The sequence below is a fragment of the Scyliorhinus canicula genome, chromosome 21, assembly GCF_902713615.1.
Source record: "Scyliorhinus canicula chromosome 21, sScyCan1.1, whole genome shotgun sequence".
Taxonomy (NCBI): Eukaryota; Metazoa; Chordata; class Chondrichthyes; order Carcharhiniformes; family Scyliorhinidae; genus Scyliorhinus; species Scyliorhinus canicula.
In genome coordinates, this window is record NC_052166.1 from 58138299 (window position 1) to 58157658 (window position 19360).

General features: G+C 48.7%; 1 protein-coding gene across 1 annotated transcript in view; it reads right to left on the reverse strand.

Moving 5' to 3' along the window:
- LOC119955494 (formin-binding protein 1) overlaps window positions 1–18745 on the reverse strand; it is a 280892-nt gene extending 262147 nt beyond the window's left edge. The window contains exon 1 of the mRNA XM_038781726.1: window positions 18454–18745. Within this exon, the coding sequence (XP_038637654.1) occupies window positions 18454–18477 (24 nt within the window). The 5' untranslated portion in view covers window positions 18478–18745. The remainder of the gene's footprint in view (window positions 1–18453) is intronic.
- Window positions 18746–19360: the final 615 nt, after the last annotated feature.

Here is a 19360-nt window from a genome sequence, read left to right on the forward strand (position 1 = left end):
CGTGTCTGCGTGGGTTTCCTCCAGTTGCTCCGGTTTCCTCCCACAGTCCAAAGATGTGCAGGTTAGGTGGATTGGCCATGCTAAATTGCCCCTTATATAAAAACTTGATCAAAAAGCTAGGTTTTAAGAAGGGTCCAAAAGGAAGGTAGATGAGTAGGCAGAATTCCACAAGAGTCTAAGTGACTGAACACATCCTTACTAATGGTGGGAAGGTGAAAAGTCAAGACAGAAGCGTCAGTGAAACAGAGGATTTGTATGGCTAGAGGAGCTAACAAGGAGTGAGACCATGAGTAAGAATTTGAAACACTGGGAGACTGGGAACCAGTGTAAATCATTGAGGTCAGAGACAAGTGGAAGGTTGTGCAAGGAAAGATATGGGCAACAAAGTTTTGGATGAGCTAAAGTTTTTCGTGAGTGAAGGATGGGAATCTTGCCAGAAAAGCACTGGAATAGTTGAGTCTGGAAATAGCAACGGCAGCTGGGTAAGGGTCTGAGCAACAAATGAGGTGAGGTTGTGGCAATGCTACAGAGGTGGAAACAGGTTGCCTTTGTAACGAAGAGGTAATAAGATCAAGAATTTCCACATAAAGTTGAGGTTCTGAAGTAGTCAGCAGGGTGGACAGAATCTGTGGCAGTGGAGATTGTTTGGTGGGGGCTGGAAAGCAAAGATTAGCAGATCGTTTAGCGGAAGGAAATTGTAAGTGATCCAACATTAATGTTAGACGAGCAGTACGATAACACAAAGGCAGTAGTGTAGGGATTGAAACAGACCATAAGACATAGGAGCGGAAGTAGCCATTCAGCTAATTGAGTCTGCTCCACCATTCAATAAGATCATGACAGATCAGATATGATAATCCTCAACTCCACGTCCATGCCTTATCCCCATAACTCTGGATTCCCTTACTGATTAAATATCTGTCTATCTCAGCCTCTACAGCCCTCTGGGCGTAGCAAGGATGGTATTGAGGGTGGTAGGATCCAGGGTCAATCCAGGCTGGGGACTCGCAATATTTGGGGTTGCAGTGGAGCCGGGAGTACAGGAGGCGAAAGAGGCCGGTGTTCTGGCCTTTGCGTCCCTAGTAGCCCGGCGGAGGATTCTTCTTCAGTGGAAGGATGCGAGGCCCCAAACGTGGAGGCCTGGGTCAACGATATGGCGGGGTTTATTAAATTGGAGAGGGTGAAATTTGCCCTAAGGGGGTCAGTGCAGGGGTTTTTCAGGAGATGGCAACCACTCCTAGATCTCCTGGCAGAACGGTAAAATCAGAAGGTCAGCAGCAGCAGCAACCCGGGGGGGGGGGTTCTTTGTTTTTGTTTTGGGTTGAATCTTGGCCAACGACGGGCGTTTATTTATTGTTTCTCTTTTGTATATACGGAGGGGGGGGGGGGGGCTTTGTTCTTTTTGTTCTTCAAATTTTCTGTTACTATTTTCTTTTTTGTGAAAATGTGAAAATTTGAATAAATTTTTTTTATTTTTTTTTAAATTCCACTAAATTAGTTAGGCACGACCTTCCCTTTATGAACCCATGCTGCGTCTGCCCAATGGGACAATTTCTATCCAGATGCCTCGCTATTTCTTCCTTGATGATAGATTCCAGCATCCTTCCTACTACCGAAGTTAAGCTCTCTGGCATATAATTTCCTGCTCTCTGCCTACCTCCTTTTTTAAACAGTGGTGTCACGTTTGCTAATTTTCAATCCACCGGGACCACCCCAGAGTCTAGTGAATTTTGGTAAATCATCACTAGTGCATCTGCAATTTCCCTAGCCATCTCTTTTAGCACTCTGGGGTGCATTCCATCAGGGCCAGGAGACTTGTCTACCTTTAGCCCCATTAGCTTGCCCATCACTACCTCCTTAGTGATAACAATCCTCTCAAGGTCCTCACCTGTCATAGCCTCATTTTTATCAGTCACTGGCATGTTATTTGTGTCTTCCACTGTGAAGACTGACACAAAAAACCTGTTCAGTTTCTCAGCCATTTCCTCATCTCCCATTATTAAAACTCCCTTCTCATCCTCTAAAGGATTAATATTTACCTTAGCCACTCTTTTTTGTTTTATATATTTGTAAAAACTTTTACTGTCTGTTTTTATATTCTGAGCAAGTTTACTCTCATACTTTATCTTACTCTTCTTTATAGCTTTTTTAGTAGCTTTCTATTGCCCCCTAAAGATTTCCCAGTCCTCTAGTCTCCCAGCAATCTTTGCCACTTTGTATGCTTTTTCCTTCAATTTGATACTCTCCCTTATTTCCTTAGATATCCACGGTCGACTTCCGGTGGCAGTTATGCAGCAATAAGCCACACATGTGGGAGCTCCCGTTTTAAAGAGATTTTTCGGCTCTTTTGAGAGCCCAAAACGGAAATTTTTCGACGTCTCCCGGTGGGGGAAGGTGTGCTGAACGACTTTCCCTGCAGTCCATGACTCGAACTCGGAGTGGAAAGGTGGAAAAAACAGCAGCAGCTCCTCAGAAAAAACGGGGGAAGGGATCCAAGATGGCCACCGACAAAGCTCCAGGGGAGTGGAGACTCTGGGCCCAGAAACAACAAACTGATCTCCTGCGCTGCTTTAAAGAATTCAAGGATGAAATACTGAGCTCTCTGCAGGACACAAACAGAAGGCTGTCAGAGATTCAGTCCACCCAGGGTCCTGCCATCAAGAAGTTGCAGACGCAGGCCATTGAACGAGAGGAGGAGGCCTTGGTCCTCGGGAGTAAGGTGGAGGGGCACGAAGCACTCCACAAGAAGTGGCAGGAACGCTTCGAGGAGCTGGATCACCGCATGAGGCGGAAAAACCTGCGGATCTTGGGCCTTGCGGAGGGGCTGGAGGGATCGGACCTGACAGCCTATGTGGCTGTAATGCTGGGTTCGCTAGTGGGGGCCGGGTCTCTCCATCTGCCCCTGGAGCTGGAGGGAGCACACAGAGTACTGGCCAGGAGGCCTAAGGAGAATGAACCCCCGCGTGCGGTGCTGGTGAGGTTCCACCGGTTCAGTGATCGGGACTGCGTGCTGCGCTGGGCCAAGAAGGTGAAGAGCAGCAATTGGGAGAATGGGGTAGTGCGGATCTACCAGGACTGGAGTGCGGAGGTGGCTAAGCGGCGGTCCGGATTTAATCGGACGAAAGAGGTGCTTTATAGAAAAAAGATAAAGTTCGGAATGTTGCCGCCCGCGCGCCTGTGGGTAACTTATTCGGACCGGGACCATTATTTCGATTCCCCGGAGGAGGCGTGGGCCTTCGTGCGGACGGAGAAACTGGACTTGAACTAGGGGTTGGGGGTTGCGAGGTCGGCTGTAAGATATTAGTGCTGGATTCGGCTGTTGCTGTGTTCTCTTTTTCTTCTGTTTTTTTCTTCTTGTTTTAGCACTTTTGCAATTTTGATATGGTTATTTACGGGGGGGTTGTTCTGCTATGTTTTGTTTTTGTGCTTGGGGCATTGTTTGGGCTGTGTATCTTGCAGGGAGGGTCGGGGGGGTATGTTGTATTCTATGTCGGAGTGGGGGTATGGAGGGGGGCTGATATTTGGGAGCAGAAGTTAGCTGACCCACGGAAGTACAATGGAGGACGGTTCGCGGCTGGAAGGGTTCCTAGCCTGGGGGGGGAAGGGAGGGGGGGGAAAGGGGAATACCGGGTTGCTGCTGGTAGGGTCAAGAAGGAGCTGGTGGGGGCTGGGGGGACAGAGGTGAGGGGTTGTCGCTATGGGGACGGGGTCGAGCAGGGGACGCTGGCCTGGGGCGGGCAGTCGACGGGCTATGGCTAGCCGACGGGGGAGGGGGGCGGGACGCCCTCTGATCCGGTTGGTCACCTGGAATGTGAGAGGGTTGAATGGGCCGGTGAAGCGGTCAAGGGTACTGGCTCACCTGAAGGGGCTAAAGGCGGATGTGGCAATGCTTCAGGAGACCCACCTGAGGGTGGCGGACCAGGTCCGCCTGAGGAAGGGATGGGTGGGGCAGGTTTTCCACTCGGGGTTGGATGTGAGGAACCGGGGAGTGGCGATTCTGGTGGGGAAAAATGTGTTGTTTGAGGCATCGGAGGTGGTGGCGGATAAGGGGGGTAGGTATGTGATGGTTAGGGGCAGGCTACAAGGAGAGAAGGTGGTACTGGCTAGTGTGTATGCCCCAAATTGGGACGATGCGGGCTTTATGAGGCGTATGTTGGGACGGATCCCGGATCTGGAGGCGGGAGGTCTGATCATGGGGGGGACTTTAATACGGTGTTGGATCCTTCACTGGATCGGTCCAGCTCTAGGACGGGTAGGAGGCCGGCGGCGGCCAAGGTACTGAGAGGGTTTATGGATCAGATGGGTGGAGTGGATCCATGGAGGTTTGTGAGGCCGAGGGCACGTGAGTACTCTTTCTTCTCCCACGTACATAGGGTCTACTCTCGGATAGATTTCTTCGTGGTGAGTAGGGGACTGATTCCGAGAGTGGAGGAGGCCGAGTATTCGGCCACTGCAATCTCTGACCACGCTCCGCATTGGATAGAGTTGGAAATGGGGGAGGTGCGAGACCAACGTTCGTTGTGGCGGTTGGATGTGGGGTTGTTGGCGGAGGAGGAGGTGTGTAGGAGGGTCCGGGCAAGTATTGAGGGGTACCTTGAGGTGAATGATACGGGGGAGGTTCAGGTGGGGATGGTCTGGGAAGCCCTGAAGGCAGTAATTCGTGGGGAGCTGATATCCATCCGGGCACACAGGGAGAGGAGCGAGAGGAGTGAGAGGGATAGACTGGTGGGAAAGATGCTGGAGGTGGACAGGAGGTATGCAGAGGCACCAGAGGAGGGACTGTTGGGGGAGAGGCGCAGCCTGCAGGCTAAATTTGATTTGCTGACCACTAGAAAGGCTGAGGCACAGTGGAGGAAGGCACAAGGGGCAGTGTACGAACATGGTGAAAAGGCGAGTAGGATGCTGGCTCATCAGCTCCGTAAGCGGGATGCGGCTAAGGAGATTGCTGGAGTGAGAGACAAGAGTGGGAATGTGGTGCGGAAGGGGGTAGAGGTGAATGAGGTCTTCAAGGACTTTTACGGGGAACTGTACCAGTCGGAGCCAACGGGGGAGAGGAGGGGAATGGAGAGGTTCCTTGACAGGCTTTCTTTCCCGAAGGTGCAGGAGGAGAAGGTGGAGGGGCTGGGTGCGCTGATTGAGCTGGAGGAGCTAGTTAAGGGGATCGGGCAGATGCAGTCAGGGAAGGCACCGGGGCCGGATGGGTTCCCGGTGGAATTTTATAAAAAGTTTGTGGACCTAGTGGGCCCCTTGCTGGTGCGGACACTCAACGAAGCGTGGGAAGGGGGTACTTTGCCCCCGACGGTGTCACGGGCGCTGATCTCGTTAATTTTAAAGAAGGACAAGGACACCCAGCAGTGTGGGTCATACAGGCCCATATCTCTCCTCAACGTGGATGCTAAGGTGCTGGCAAAAATCCTGGCCACCAGGATAGAGGACTGTGTGCCAGGGGTTGTGCATGAGGACCAGACAGGTTTTGTGAAGGGAAGGCAGCTGAACACGAATGTGCGGAGATTGCTGAATGTCATTATGATGCCAGCGATTGAGGGGGAGGCAGAGATAGTGGTGGCGCTGGATGCGGAGAAGGCCTTCGATAGAATGGAGTGGGGGTACCTATGGGAGGTGTTGGGGAGGTTTGGATTTGGTGAAGGGTTCATTAGATGGGTAAGGCTGTTATATGAGGCCCCGATGGCGTGCGTGGCTACGAATAGGAGGAGGTCGGAGTACTTCCGGCTTTACCGAGGGACCAGGCAGGGTTGCCCCTTGTCCCCCTTGTTGTTTGCACTGGCAATCGAGCCGCTGGCGATGGCATTGAGAGATTCAGAGAGGTGGAGAGGCTTGGTGCGAGGTGGAGAGGAACATAGGGTGTCGTTGTATGCCGACGACCTGTTACTGTATGTGGCGGACCCGGTGGGAGGGATGCCGGGAGTGATGGAGTTACTAGCCGAGTTTGGGACCTTCTCAGGTTATAAATTAAACTTAGGCAAGAGAGAGGTGTTTGTGGTGCACCCTGGAGACCGGGAGGAAGGAATTGGTAGGCTCCCGCTTCGGCGGGCAGGGGAGAGCTTTAGGTACCTGGGGGTGCAAGTGGCCAGGGACTGGGGGACTCTCCACAAGCATAACTTTACCAGACTGGTAGATCAGATGGAGGAGGAGTTCAGGAGGTGGGACATGCTGCCATTGTCGTTGGCGGGGAGGGTGCAGTCCGTCAAAATGACAGTGCTTCCGAGGTTCTTGTTCCTTTTTCAGTGCCTGCCCATATTTATCCCCAGGGCCTTCTTTAGGAGAGTGACCGGCAGTATTCTGAGCTTTGTGTGGGCACATGGGACTCCGAGAGTGAGGAGGGTATTCCTGGAGCGAGGAAGGGATAGAGGCGGGCTGGCGCTGCCCAACCTTCTGGGGTACTATTGGGCAGCCAATGTGTCAATGGTGCGTAAATGGGTGATGGAGGGGGGAGGGGCGGCGTGGAAAAGAATGGAGATGGCGTCATGTAGAGGTACAAGCCTGGGTGCCATGGTAACGGCACCGTTGCCGCTCTCCCCCAAGAGGGTTACCACGAGCCCGGTGGTGGTGGCGGCGACCCTAAGAATCTGGGGACAGTGGAGACGGCATCGGGGGGAAACAGGGGGCTTGATGGAGGCTCCACTGGGTGGCAACCATCGGTTCATCCCGGGGAACACGGATGGGGGATTCAGGGGATGGCAAAGGGCGGGCATCAGCAAATTGAGGGACCTGTTTATTGGCGGGAGGTTTGCGGGCCTGGGGGAACTGGAAGATAAATTTGGCCTTCCCCAGGGGAACATGTTCAGATACCTGCAGGTAAAGGCGTTTGCTAGGCGGCAGGTAAAGGCGTTTGCTAGGCGGCAGGTAGAGGGATTCCCTTTGCTGCCCTCGCAGGGGACGATGGACAGAGTGCTTTCGGGGGTGTGGGTAGGAGAGGGGAAGGTGTCTGACATCTATAAGGTAATGCAGGAGGTGGAGGAGTCGTCAGTGGAGGAGCTGAAGGCTAAATGGGAGGAGGAACTCGGGGAGCAGATAGAGGATGGGACTTGGGCGGAGGCCTTGGAGAGAGTCAACTCCTCCTCCTCATGTGCAAGGCTTAGTCTCATCCAATTTAAGGTGCTGCACCGGGCCCATATGTCCGGGACTAGGATGAGTAGGTTCTTCGGGGGTGAGGACAGGTGCACCAGATGTTCGGGGAGTCCTGCGAACCACGCCCATATGTTCTGGGCATGCCCAGCACTGGAAGAATTCTGGAAGGGGGTGGCGGGGACGGTGTCGAGGGTGGTTGGATCCAGGGTCAAACCAGGGTGGGGACTCGCGATTTTTGGGGTTGGGGTGGAGCCGGGAGTGCAGGAGGCGAAAGAGGCCGGTGTCCTGGCCTTTGCGTCCCTAGTAGCCCGTCGAAGGATTCTGTTACAATGGAAGGATGCAAGGCCCCCAAGCGTGGAGACCTGGATCAGTGACATGGCGGGATTTATAAAATTGGAAAAGGTCAAATTTGCCCTGAGAGGATCAATACAAGGGTTCTATAAACGATGGCAGCCTTTTCTGGACTTCCTGGCTCAGAGATAGGTAACTGGGTCAATAGCAGCAGCAACCGGGGGGGGGGGGGGGGGGGGGGGGGTGCATTATTGTAGTGTTTATTCTGTAACTTTATAGTGTGTTATTTGCGTTGTTGTTAAAATGCTGGGTTGTTCATGGGGATGGGGCGAATGTATATGATTGTTAATATTATTGTTATTTTCGGTATTTTACTAAGGTGCGTTATTGTTGTATAAAATCAAAATTTCTCAATAAAAATTATTTTTAAAAAAAGATATCCACGGTCGATTTTCCCTCTTTCTACCGTCCTTCCTTTTTGTTGGTATAAACCTTTGCTGAGCACTGTGAAAAATCACTTGGAAGGTTCTCCACTATTCCTCAACTGTTACACCATAAAGTCTTTGCTCCCAGTCTATCTTAGCTAGTTCTTCTCTCATCCAATTGTAATCTCCTTTGTTTAAACACAAAACACTAGTATTTGATTTTACCTTCTCACCCTCCATCTGTATTTTAAATTCCACCATATTGTGATCGCTCCTTCTGAGAGGATCCCTAACAATGAGATCATGAATCAATCCCGTCTCATTACACAGGACAAGGTCTAGGACCGCTTGTTCCCTCGTAGGTTCCATTACATACTGTTCTAGGAAACTATCGCGGCTACATTCTATAAACTCCTCCTCAAGGTTGCCTTGACCGACCTGGTTAAACCAATCGACATGTAGATTAAAATCCCCCATGATAACTGCTGTACCATTTCTACATGCATCAGTTATTTCTTTGTTTATTGCCTGCCCCACCATAACGTTACTATTTGGTGGTCGATAGACTACTCCTATCAGTGACTTTTTCGCCTCGCTATTCCTGATTTCCACCCAAATGGATTCAACCTTATCCTCTATAGCACCGATGTCATCCCTTACTATTGCCCGGATGTCATCCTTAAATAACAGAGCTACACCATCTCCCTTACCATCCACTCTGTCCTTCCGAATAGTTTGATACCCTCGGATATTTAACTCCCAGTCGTGACCATCCTTTAACCATGTTTCAGTAATGGCCGCTTGCATCCTTTGCACTGAGGAGTGTGAGAAAGGAAGTGATACCAGAGGAAAATAACTGGATGTAAGGAGTTAAGGATTCAATGGGGTCAAGGATAGGTGGATAGAAGATTTTGTGGAATTAGTCAGCCGTAGAGATGCTGGGACAAAACAAAATACTGCTGAAAGTTTGAAACTGCGGTTGTAAATTACCTGTGGGGTGAATATTATCAGGATAGACAACGTAAATGGAGTTACAGGTATGTGGGTGGGTAGCAATATAAATCAACGGTTGTAGATACCCAAAAGGAATAAAGAAGCCACAGGAAATGGCATGGTCCCCAAGATCAAAAGATATAGGAGCAGAATTAGGTCATTTGGTCCACTGAGTCTGCTCCACCATTCGGTCATGGCTGATATGTTTCTTGTCCCCATTCTCCTGCCGGCAAAAGGTGACTGTAAGTGATATGAAAAGTTTCAGAAGTTCCGAAAGGCAACAAATTCAGAGCAGAAAGTGTAGTTGGAGCTGGCTTCGACAATTAAATCACCAGAGGCCAAGGGAGGACAGACGGAGAAAATACCTTGGGGGGGGGGGGGGGGGCACAGGGCTTAAGGCTATAGGTTTTGAGACACCTCTTGAATTTTAATGGGGAAGCTATGGGATGTGGCACAAGATTTGGTTCTTGTAAGGTGGATTAAGTGCTAGGGCAGAATGGTAGCACAGTGGGTAGCACTCGCCAGGGTCGCAGGTTCGATTGCCAGCTTGGGTCACTGTCTGTCCGCAATCTGCACGTTCTCCCTGTGCCTGCGTGGGTTTCTTCCGGGTGCTCCGGTTTCCTCCCACAAGTCCCAAAAAGACGTTTTGTTAGGTGAATTGGACATTCTAAATTCTCCCTCCGTGTACCCGAACAGGCACCGGAATGTGGCGACTAGGGGTTTCTCACGGTAACTTCATTGTAGTGTTAATGTAAGCCTGCTTGTGACAATAAAGATTATTATTAGGAGCAGCGGGAAAGAGCAAGGTGCAACATGGTAATAATGACCATATCAGTGAAAGAGCTGGGCAAACATCGCATTGGTCACAACAAATCTTCAGTACAGTTAAACTTTACAAAGAATTTTGAACAATAGTCAACTTAGGGTATTTATTCACAAGCTGCCCTCAGAATCTTTACTTTATTTACATCACACGCCTTACAAGGAACTCATTTGGTCGATTATGCTTTAACGGCTCCTTGACAAATCTACCCAATTAGTCTTATTTCTGGACTCTTTCCCCATAATCCTTCAAATGTATCCTTTTTAACTAACTATCCAATTCCCTTTTAAAAGTTACTACTGTATTAAATCTGCTTCCACCAATCTTTCAGACAGTGTATTTCAGATAATCCTATCCCCCAGCTTTCTGAATATTATCGGTGTCCTCTGTTTGCCCACCGGAAACAGTTTCTCATTATTTACTCAGTCAAAACTGCTTGTAATTTTGGACACCTTAATTTTAAAGCAGGGTAGGTTAAGGAAAATAACTGAAGCATCTCGAGATAACAAATCCCTCATCCCTAGTATCATTCTGGTAAATCTCCTATGTACCCTTTTCATAATGCTTCAGGAAGTATGTGATGAAGCATGTACAGAATTAGGCACAATACTCCAGTTGAGGTACAAACAATGATATATAAAGGCTGACTATTATGCCCCGGCTAAACTACCAGATCCTTAGGAATTCTATATTTGAATTTCGAAAAGGTTCTTCGGTACCAATTCTCTTAAACAATAAAATCCACTTAAATATTCCTACATATACTTCTGGCAGTTTTATTATTCAGATAAATTTGAATATTCAGCTAGTTTTCTTTAAGACTGTGGCAACAGTGGTGGTGTATAAGTATCATGTTTCTGATACTTCAGAAATTAACATTCAATTTTAATTGGAACAGCAATTTAACAGCTGCTCCTAGGAATAATAAATGAATATTTTAAAAAGCATCCATAAAAATTCCAGTCTCATTAACACATTTTCCATTATAGCGATGATAATGGAGAAAACATGCAACTACAAATTACTTTGCAATAGTTTTCTTAGCACATTAGGATGTTGTAAGCTTCCAATGCTTATGTACATTAAGTAATACACTTTTACTGAACATGAAATCTATGGATTATGATTAGACTTTTAATAATTCATTAGTGACTTCAATTAATTTGCCTCCTGGAATTTGCATATAACATTCAGAATTAAAGGAGTTTAGATTGTTACCACAGCGCATCATTCATACCAACTCCTTCCTGTAAGTCATGTCTAAAAAAGCACTCAGCGGATGTATATAGTATTTAACGTCCTTCTCCTTTCTTAGAATTCAAGTCACCTCACAATCACTCTTCTGCCTGTATAGTTAGAAATGTGGTTTGACAAATTTCACTACAAGTGAGTCTCAAGCTCCAAAACCCGCTTATTTGAGAGAGCTCACGAAAATGAGTTCCTCCAATAGCTCAGTTGGTAAACGTGTATATAACCAAGCTAAGTAGAACAGATAGACCAGCAGTTTCTCGAGCTCAAACACATTTTCCTTCCCTTCAGTTCTCACAAAGAGTCAAAGGACTCAAAAAATTAACTGCTTCTCTCCTAATAGATGCTTGCAGACTTGCTGTGTTTTTCCTGCGCCCTCTCAAATTTCAAGTATGTTTGTCATCTAAAGCTGCAGTGCTACAATGTATTCACTTCCACATTGCCAGATATGTCTAATAGATCATCCCAAATCTATGGCCCATGTGGATGTTAAAGCCTGCTTATGTTTTTGAGATATTTAGGTGCAGTTTATGAAGATTAGGCATGGGTATGGTTGCGGCTATTGGATTAATAATCCAGAAGCCTAGGCCAATATTTTTGAGAACAAATCCCACCATGGCAGCTTGAGAATTCAGATCAAAAATCTGGCCTAATCTTCAGCAATAATTCCCTTTCCTTTATGGTGAATTTTCCATGAAAAACCACAAACAAAATCCAATCTAATCCAACATATGCGGTGGACAAATAAAATCTTGTTTCCACTGAAGAAAAACGTGCATTAAATAATTGTTTTAAGAATCAACCCACACTGCAACACTAAGCAGCAACGTGTAATAACAGCAAGCTAAGAGTCAATTACATCTCTTAAATATGTAAATAGTTATTTCACAGTATGTCAACTTGTATTTCACACTTTGTTAAAGTAAAACAGGCACTGGCTGCTACCTACAAAATAAACTTCAGATATTATTTTCCTTCATAGGTAATTGCTTCGCTTTGACTTCAAACTTCAACATTAATAGCACTTGAGTAATGCTTTCCTGCTCAATTTAACTGAAGAATACTTTACCATTTCTGTCTGATATACCAGAGATAAATTTAGCTTATGAGTTAATTAAGTGACTGACTAATTAAGTTAACCTGACTGAAAACCAACCTGTTGCATTTTCAAATCGGTTTACAGATAAGGATTCTATTGTTATACTCAAGTATCTATTAAAAAGTTACACAGTCTAGCAGCATACTTTTAAAATTCAAAGAAAGGATGGATACCTTACTTATTAAAACTAAGTGCTCAAGATTTGGTTAAGTTGATTGACACCTTTAAAATTGGTGAGTCAAATTGTTGTAAATCCGAGGGTTAAGTGCTAATGACGGATTGGCAAATGCAGTTAAATTTCTGGTTTAAAATCTAAAGTACCCCACATAAAATGGATTATATTTTTAAATCTTTCTGAACTTTTATGGTGGACTGCAAATGCAAGTATTACATATATATAAATACCAAAATATATCATAAAATACTAATTGCCAGGGATGTAGTTACTCCGAAGAATTAAGATAGATGAGTGACAGTGAGAGGGGCTGGGAGGAAGCAGTCAGTACAGGGATCCCCTGTGGTCGTTCCCCTTAGTAACAAGTATACCGCTTTGGATACTGGTGGGTGGGTGGGTGGTGGTTTGGTGGTGGTGGTGTTGGTGGTGGTGGTGGGGGGGGGGGGGGGGGGGGGGGGAGAGAAGAGAGAGAGAGAGAGAGAGAGGAAGAAGACACTTACCAGGGGTAAGCCATGGTGGCCGGATCTCCAGCACTGAGTCCATCCCATGGCTCAGAAGGGAAGGGGGAGAGCAGGAGAGCAATAGTTATTGGGGACTCGATAGTTAGAGGGACAGATAGACGGTTCTGTGGCAACAAAAGAGACTCACGGATGGAATGTTGCCTCCCGGGTGCCAGGGTCTATGACGTCTCGGACAGTGTTTTTAGAATCCTTAAGGGGAGGGGGAACTGTCATAAGTCGTGGTACACATCGGTACCAACGACATAGGCAAGAGTAGGGACGGGGATTTAAAACAGGAATTTAGGGAGCTAGGGTGGAAGCTGAGAGGCAGGACAAACCATGTTGTCATCTCTGGTATGGTTGCCGGTGCCACGAGTTGAGGAACAGGGAGAGAGTGCAGATAAACACGTGGCTGCAGGGATGGTGTAGAAGGGAGGGTTTCAGTTACGTGGATAATTGGAGCACATTCTGGGGAAGGTGGGACCTGTGCAAACAGGACGGTTTGCACCTGAACCAGAGGGGCACCAATACCCTGAAAGGAAAATTTGCTACGGCTCTTCAGGGGTGTTTAAACTAATTTGTCAGGGGGATGGGAAAACGAGCTGTAGTCCAGAAGCCAGTGTTGATTGGATTGGATTTGTTTATTGTCATGTGTACCGAGGTACAGTGAAAAGTATTTTTCTGCAAGCAGCTCAACAGATCATTCAGTACATGGAAGAAAAGGGAATTAAACAATTCAAGAAAATACATGAGAATACATAATAGGGCAACACAAGATATACATAAGCATTGGCATCGGTTGAAGCATACAGGGTGTAGTGTTAATGAGGTCAGTCAATAAGAGGGTCATTTAGGAGTCTGGTGACAGTGGGGAAGAAGCTGTTTTTGAGTCTGTTCGTGCGTGTTCTCAGACTTCTGAATCTCCGGCCCGATGGAAGAAGTTGGAAAAGTGAGTAAGCCGGGTGGGAGGGATCCTTGATTATGCTGCCCGCTTTCCCCCGGCAGCGGGAGGTGTAGATGGAATCAATGGATGGGAGGCAGGTTCGTGTGATGGACTGGGCGGTATTCACGACTCTCTGAAGTTCCTTGCGGTCCTGGGCCGAGCAGTTGCCATACCAGGCTGTGATGCAGCCCGATAGGATGCTTTCTATAGTGCATCTATAAAAGTTGGTAAGTGTTAATGTGGACATGCCGAATTTCGAGAGTAGCGAGGTACTGAGGAGGGTACCAAGTGAGGTACGCAGGAGTGTAACGGCAGACAGGAAGGTGGGTTGAAGTGTGTCTACTTTAATGCAAGAAGCATCCATAATAAGGTCGGTGAACTTGGAGCGTGGATTGGTACTTGGGACTACGATGTTGTGGCCATTACGGAGACATGGTTAGAACAGGGACAGGAATGGTTGTTGGAAATTCCGGGGTATAGATATTTCAGTAAGAGTAGGGAAGGTGGTAGAAGAGGTGGAGGAGTAGTATTGTTAATCAAGGATAGTTTAACAGCTGCAGAAAGGCAGTTCGAGGGGGATCTGCCTACTGAGGAAATATGGGCTGAAGTTAGAAATAGGAAAGGAGCGGTCACGTAGTTAGAAGTTTTCTATAGGCCTCCAAACAGTAATAGAGATGTGGAGAAAGAAACTGCAAATCAGATTATGGATAGGTGTGGAGGTCTCGGGGTAGTTTTCATGGGAGACTTTAACTTTCCAAATATTGATTGGAACCTCTGTAGGTCGAACAGTTCGGATGGGCAGTTTTTGTACAGTGTGGGCAGGAGGGTATCCTGACACAATATGTGGATAGGCCGACAAGAGGTGGGGCCACATTGGATTTGGTACTGGGTAATGAACCGGGCCAAGTGTTAGATTTGTTTGTGGGAGAGCGCTTTGGAAATAGTGATTACAATTCGGTGTCTTTCACTGTTGCAATGGAGAGGGATAGGGCCATATGGCAGGGCAAGGTTTATAATTGGGGAGGGGTAATTATGATGCGATTAGGCAAGAATTAGGGAGCATAAGATAGGAACAGAAACTGGCAGGCAAAGGCATTAATGAAAAGTGGAGCTTGTTCAAGCAACAAATTCTGCGTGTCCTTGATAGGTATGTCCCTGTCAGGCAGGGAGGAAATGGCCGTGTGAGGGAACCCTGGTTCACAAAAGAGGTTGAATGTCTTGTCAAGAGGAAAAAGGAAGCATATGTAAAGATGAGAAAACAAGGTTCAGTTGGGTCGCTTGAGGGTTACAAGGTAGCAAGGAATGAGCTAAAGAAAAGGGCTTAGGAGAGCTAGGAGGGGGCATGAGAAGTCCTTGGCGGGTCGGATTAAGGAAAACCCCAAAGCTTTTTACTCTTATGTGAGAAATAAAAAAATGACCAGGGTGAGGTTAGGGCCGGTCAAGGACAGTAGTGGGAACTTGTACATGGAGTCAGAAGAGATAGGAGAGGCGCTGAATGAATACTTTTCTTCAGTGTTCACCAAGGAGAGGGGCTATGTTTTTGAGGATGAGTGTGTGATATGGGCGGGTAGGCTGGAGGAGGTAGATGTTCTGAGGGAACATCAAAGCCAAAGGCTCTGCAATCTCATCCCTTGCCTCCAAAGAATCCTAGGACTTGGATTCTTTGGAGGCAAGGGATGAGATTGCAGAGCCTTTGGCTTTGATTTTTGGGTCCTCACTGTCCACAGGGATAGTGCCGAATGTTGTTCCTCTGTTCAAGAAAGGGAATAGGAATGACCCTGGTAATTATCAATACCGGTGCCCCGCAAGGCTGCGTACTTAGCCCCCTACTCTACTCCCTGTACACACACGACGGCGTAGCAAAATTTGGTTCCAACTCCATCTACAAGTTTGCTGACAATACGACCATAGTGGGCCGGATCTCGAATAATGACGAGTCCGAATACAGGAGGGAGATAGAGAATCTAGTGGAGTGGTGTAACAACAACAATCTCTCCCTCAATGCCAGAAAAACTAAAGAGCTGGTCATCGACTTCAGGAAGCAAAGTACTGTACACACCCCTGTCAGCATCAACGGGGCCGAGGTGGAGATGGTTAGCAGTTTCAAATTCCAGGGGTGCACATCACCAAAAATCTGTCCTGGTCCACTCACGTCGACGCTATCACCAAGAAAGCACAACAGCGCCTATACTTCCTCAGGAAACTAAGGAAATTCGGCATGTCCACATTAACCCTTACAAACTTTTACAGATGCATTATAGAAAGCATCCTATCGGGCTGCATCACAGCCTGGTATGGTAACTGCTCGGCCCTGGACTGTAAGGAACTTCAGAGAGTCGTGAATACTGCCCAGTCCATCACACGAACCTGCCTCCCATCCATGGACTCCATCTATATCTCCCGCTGCCTGGGGAAAGCGGGCAGCATAATCAAGGATCCTTCCCACCCGGCTTACTTACTTTTCCAACTTCTTCCATCGGGCAGGAGATACAGAAGTCAGAGAACACGCACGAACAGACTCAAAAACAGCTTCTTCCCCACTGTCACCAGACTCCTAAATGACCCTCTTATTGACTGACCTCATTAACACTACATCCTGTGTGCTTCATCCGATGCCAATGCTTATGTAGTTACATTGTATATCTTGTATTTTCTTGAATTTTGTTTAATTCCCTTTTCTTCCCATGTACTGAATGATCTGTTGAGCTGCTTGCAGAAAATACTTTTCACTGTACCTCGGTACACGTGACAATAAACAAATCCAATCCAATCCTATAAGCCTCAACTACTTCCAGTGATGGCGAATGCCACAGATTCACCACTCCCTGGGTGAAGAAATTTCTCCTCACCTCAGTACACCGCCAACAAACTCAATTTTCTTACAAATTAAGAGTAATTATTTCAATTCAACTGGTCAGATTTTTAAAAATTGAAACCAATCACATCCCAGCCTTTTAGCATCAGCTTCATACGGTGCCCTCAGGTGACAAAACAAAGATCTTGCATTATGGGAAGGTCAACTTGGATTTTTTTGGGGGGGGAATGAGTTCTGATGAAGGAGATGGGGTGGAAGCTTTGATGGTGGGTGGGGGGGGCTCTGATGAAGAAGATTGGGCGGGGGGGGGGCTCTGATGAAGAAGATTGGGCGGGGGGGCTCTGATGAAGGAGATGGAGGGGCAGAGCTCTGATGAAGGAGATGGAGGGGGCAGAGCTCTGATGAAGGAGATGGAGGGGGCAGAGCTCTGATGAAGGAGATGGAGGGGGCAGAGCTCTGATGAAGGAGATGGAGGGGACAGAGCTCTGATGAAGGAGATGGAAGGGGCAGAGCTCTGATGAAGGAGATGGAGGGGGGAGCTCTGATGAAGGAGATGGGGTGGAAGCTCTGATGAGGGAGATTTGGGGGGAGTTCTGATAAAGGAGATGGATGGGGAGCTCTGATGAAGGAGATGGATGGGGAGCTCTGGTGAAGGAGATGGATGGGGAGCTCTGATGAAGGAGATGGGGGAGAGCTCTGGAAGGAGGGAGGGGAGAGCTCTGATGAAGGAGATGGGTGGTGGGGAAGCTCTTATGGAGAGGGGAAAGCTCTGATGGAGGGGGGAAGCTCTGATGGAGGGGGGAAGCTCTGATGGAGGGGGGAAGCTCTGATGGAGGGGGGGGAAGCTCTGATGGAGGGGGAAGCTCTGATGGAGGGGGGAAGCTCTGATGGAGGGGGGAAGCTCTGATGGGGGGGAAGCTCTGATGGGGGGGGGAAAGCTCTGATGGAGGGAAAAGCTCTGATGGGGGGAGCTCTGATGGAGGGGGGAAGCTCTGATGGAGGAGATGGGAGGAGCTCTGATGAAGGGAGGAAGCTCTAGTGAAAGAGATAGGGGCGGGGCGGGGCGGCTCTAGTGAAGGAGATAGGGGGCGGGGGAGGAAGCTCTAGTGAAGGAGATAGGGGGCGGGGGGAGGAAGCTCTAGTGAAGGAGATAGGGGGCGGGGGAGGAAGCTCTGGTGAAGGAGATGGACCGGGAGCTCCGCTTCCTTCTGCAAACAACATTTCCCCAGCGAATCTCTACATTTCCCCCCTCCCCTCTCTGGCTGAGTTCACCTCGATTCCACTCCTCGGGGACAGGGGCAGGTAAATGTCTGTGGAAAGCCCTTTCTGGAAGAATCTTAATGCAAGGGTGTGTGTGTGAGAGAGAGAGAGAGAGAGAGAGACAGCTACAACAGAGCGAGCACTGCCATGCATATGCAAGGCGTGAGAGGCAGCATTTCCCCTGCAGGCTCTCCCCACATTACTATCATTGGGGAGATGGGGGAGGGAGGGAAGAAACACTGGAATAACTCACAAACCGACTGAAATACCTTTGTCTGCCGCGGTCAGGTACTTCTTGCTTTAAAAAAAATTAAACACCATTTCCCGTAACCCTCCCTCCCCAACAACAAGAACAAGGAGGGGAAATGCAGAGAGAGAGACAGGAAAAAAAATGCAGAAAGCAGCAGAGAGATGCTCCAATTCGAGTGAGGTTCGGGCTCAGATCACCTCGACCCTCCCATCAAGGGGGGGAAACACCAAGAAAACGATGCCAACCACAATTCGAAATAAAAAATAAAGCAGTATTAAATGTGGGGGGGGGGCTTTGCAACAAAAATCAAACCCGCATTAACGTCCTCATTTAGAAATCATTCGACAATCATTAACCCCCCCCCCCCCCCCCTCACAATTCAGGGTTAATATTTCAGGGGTGATCATTAACCGGGCTGCAAACACAAACACATCAATCTCTCCCTTCACCCGTTTTTGAGGTGAAAGGGGTAAATTTAAATCCCGGCTGTGGAATAAGATTTGTATTTTTATTGAGGGGGTTTGGATTAATTTCTCACTCACCCACAGCTCCGTTCCCCAACTCATGGTCGGCGGGCGATTCCAGAATTAAAACCAGAATAAAAAGCAGCCGAGGCGAAATCTCCCAGCGAACGGCAGGCGGCCGCCCAATGACACACCGAAGAGACAGAGGGGATATATATATATATATATGGATCAGTGCCGATAATCCGGGGACGGTTCGATCTGTTTGGGTCAATCGGTTTATTTCTCCTTCATGGTTTTCCAGCCGCTTCTTTCTCCCCGTCCGCTCGCCCGCCCGGCCGGTCCTCCTCCTCCTCCCGCCAACCAGCCGCTGACAATGGGGCCAACGGCTGACAGCGCGCGAGCGCGCCCCCGCAGGATGGAGCGCGGCACCCGGGAGGAGGAGCACAGTGGGAGGGTGGGGGTGATGGAGGAGGAGATGGGGTGGGGGTGATGGAGGAGGAGATGGGGTGGGGGTGATGGAGGAGGAGGAGGGTTGGGGGTGATGGAGGAGGAGGAAAGTTGGGGGTGATGGAGGAGGGGTGGGGGTGATGGAGGAGGGGTGGGGTGATGGAGTAGGAGGAGGGGTGATGGAGTAGGAGGAGGGGTGGGGGTGATGGAGTAGGAGGAGGGGTGGGGGTGATGGAGGAGGAGGAGGGGTGGGGGTGATGGAGGAGAGGTGGGGGTGATGGAGGAGGAGGAGGGGTGGGGGTGATGGAGGAGGAGGAGGGGTGGGGGTGATGGAGGAGGAGGAGGGGTGGGGGTGATGGAGGAGGAGGAGGGGTGGGGGTGATGGAGGGGTGGGGGTGATGGAGGAGGAGGGGTGGGGGTGATGGGGGAGGGGTGGGGGTGATGGAGGAGGGGTGGGGATGATGGAGGAGGAGGAGGGGTGGGGGTGAGGGAGGAGGAGGAGGGGTGGGGGTGATGGAGGAGGAGGAGGGGTGGG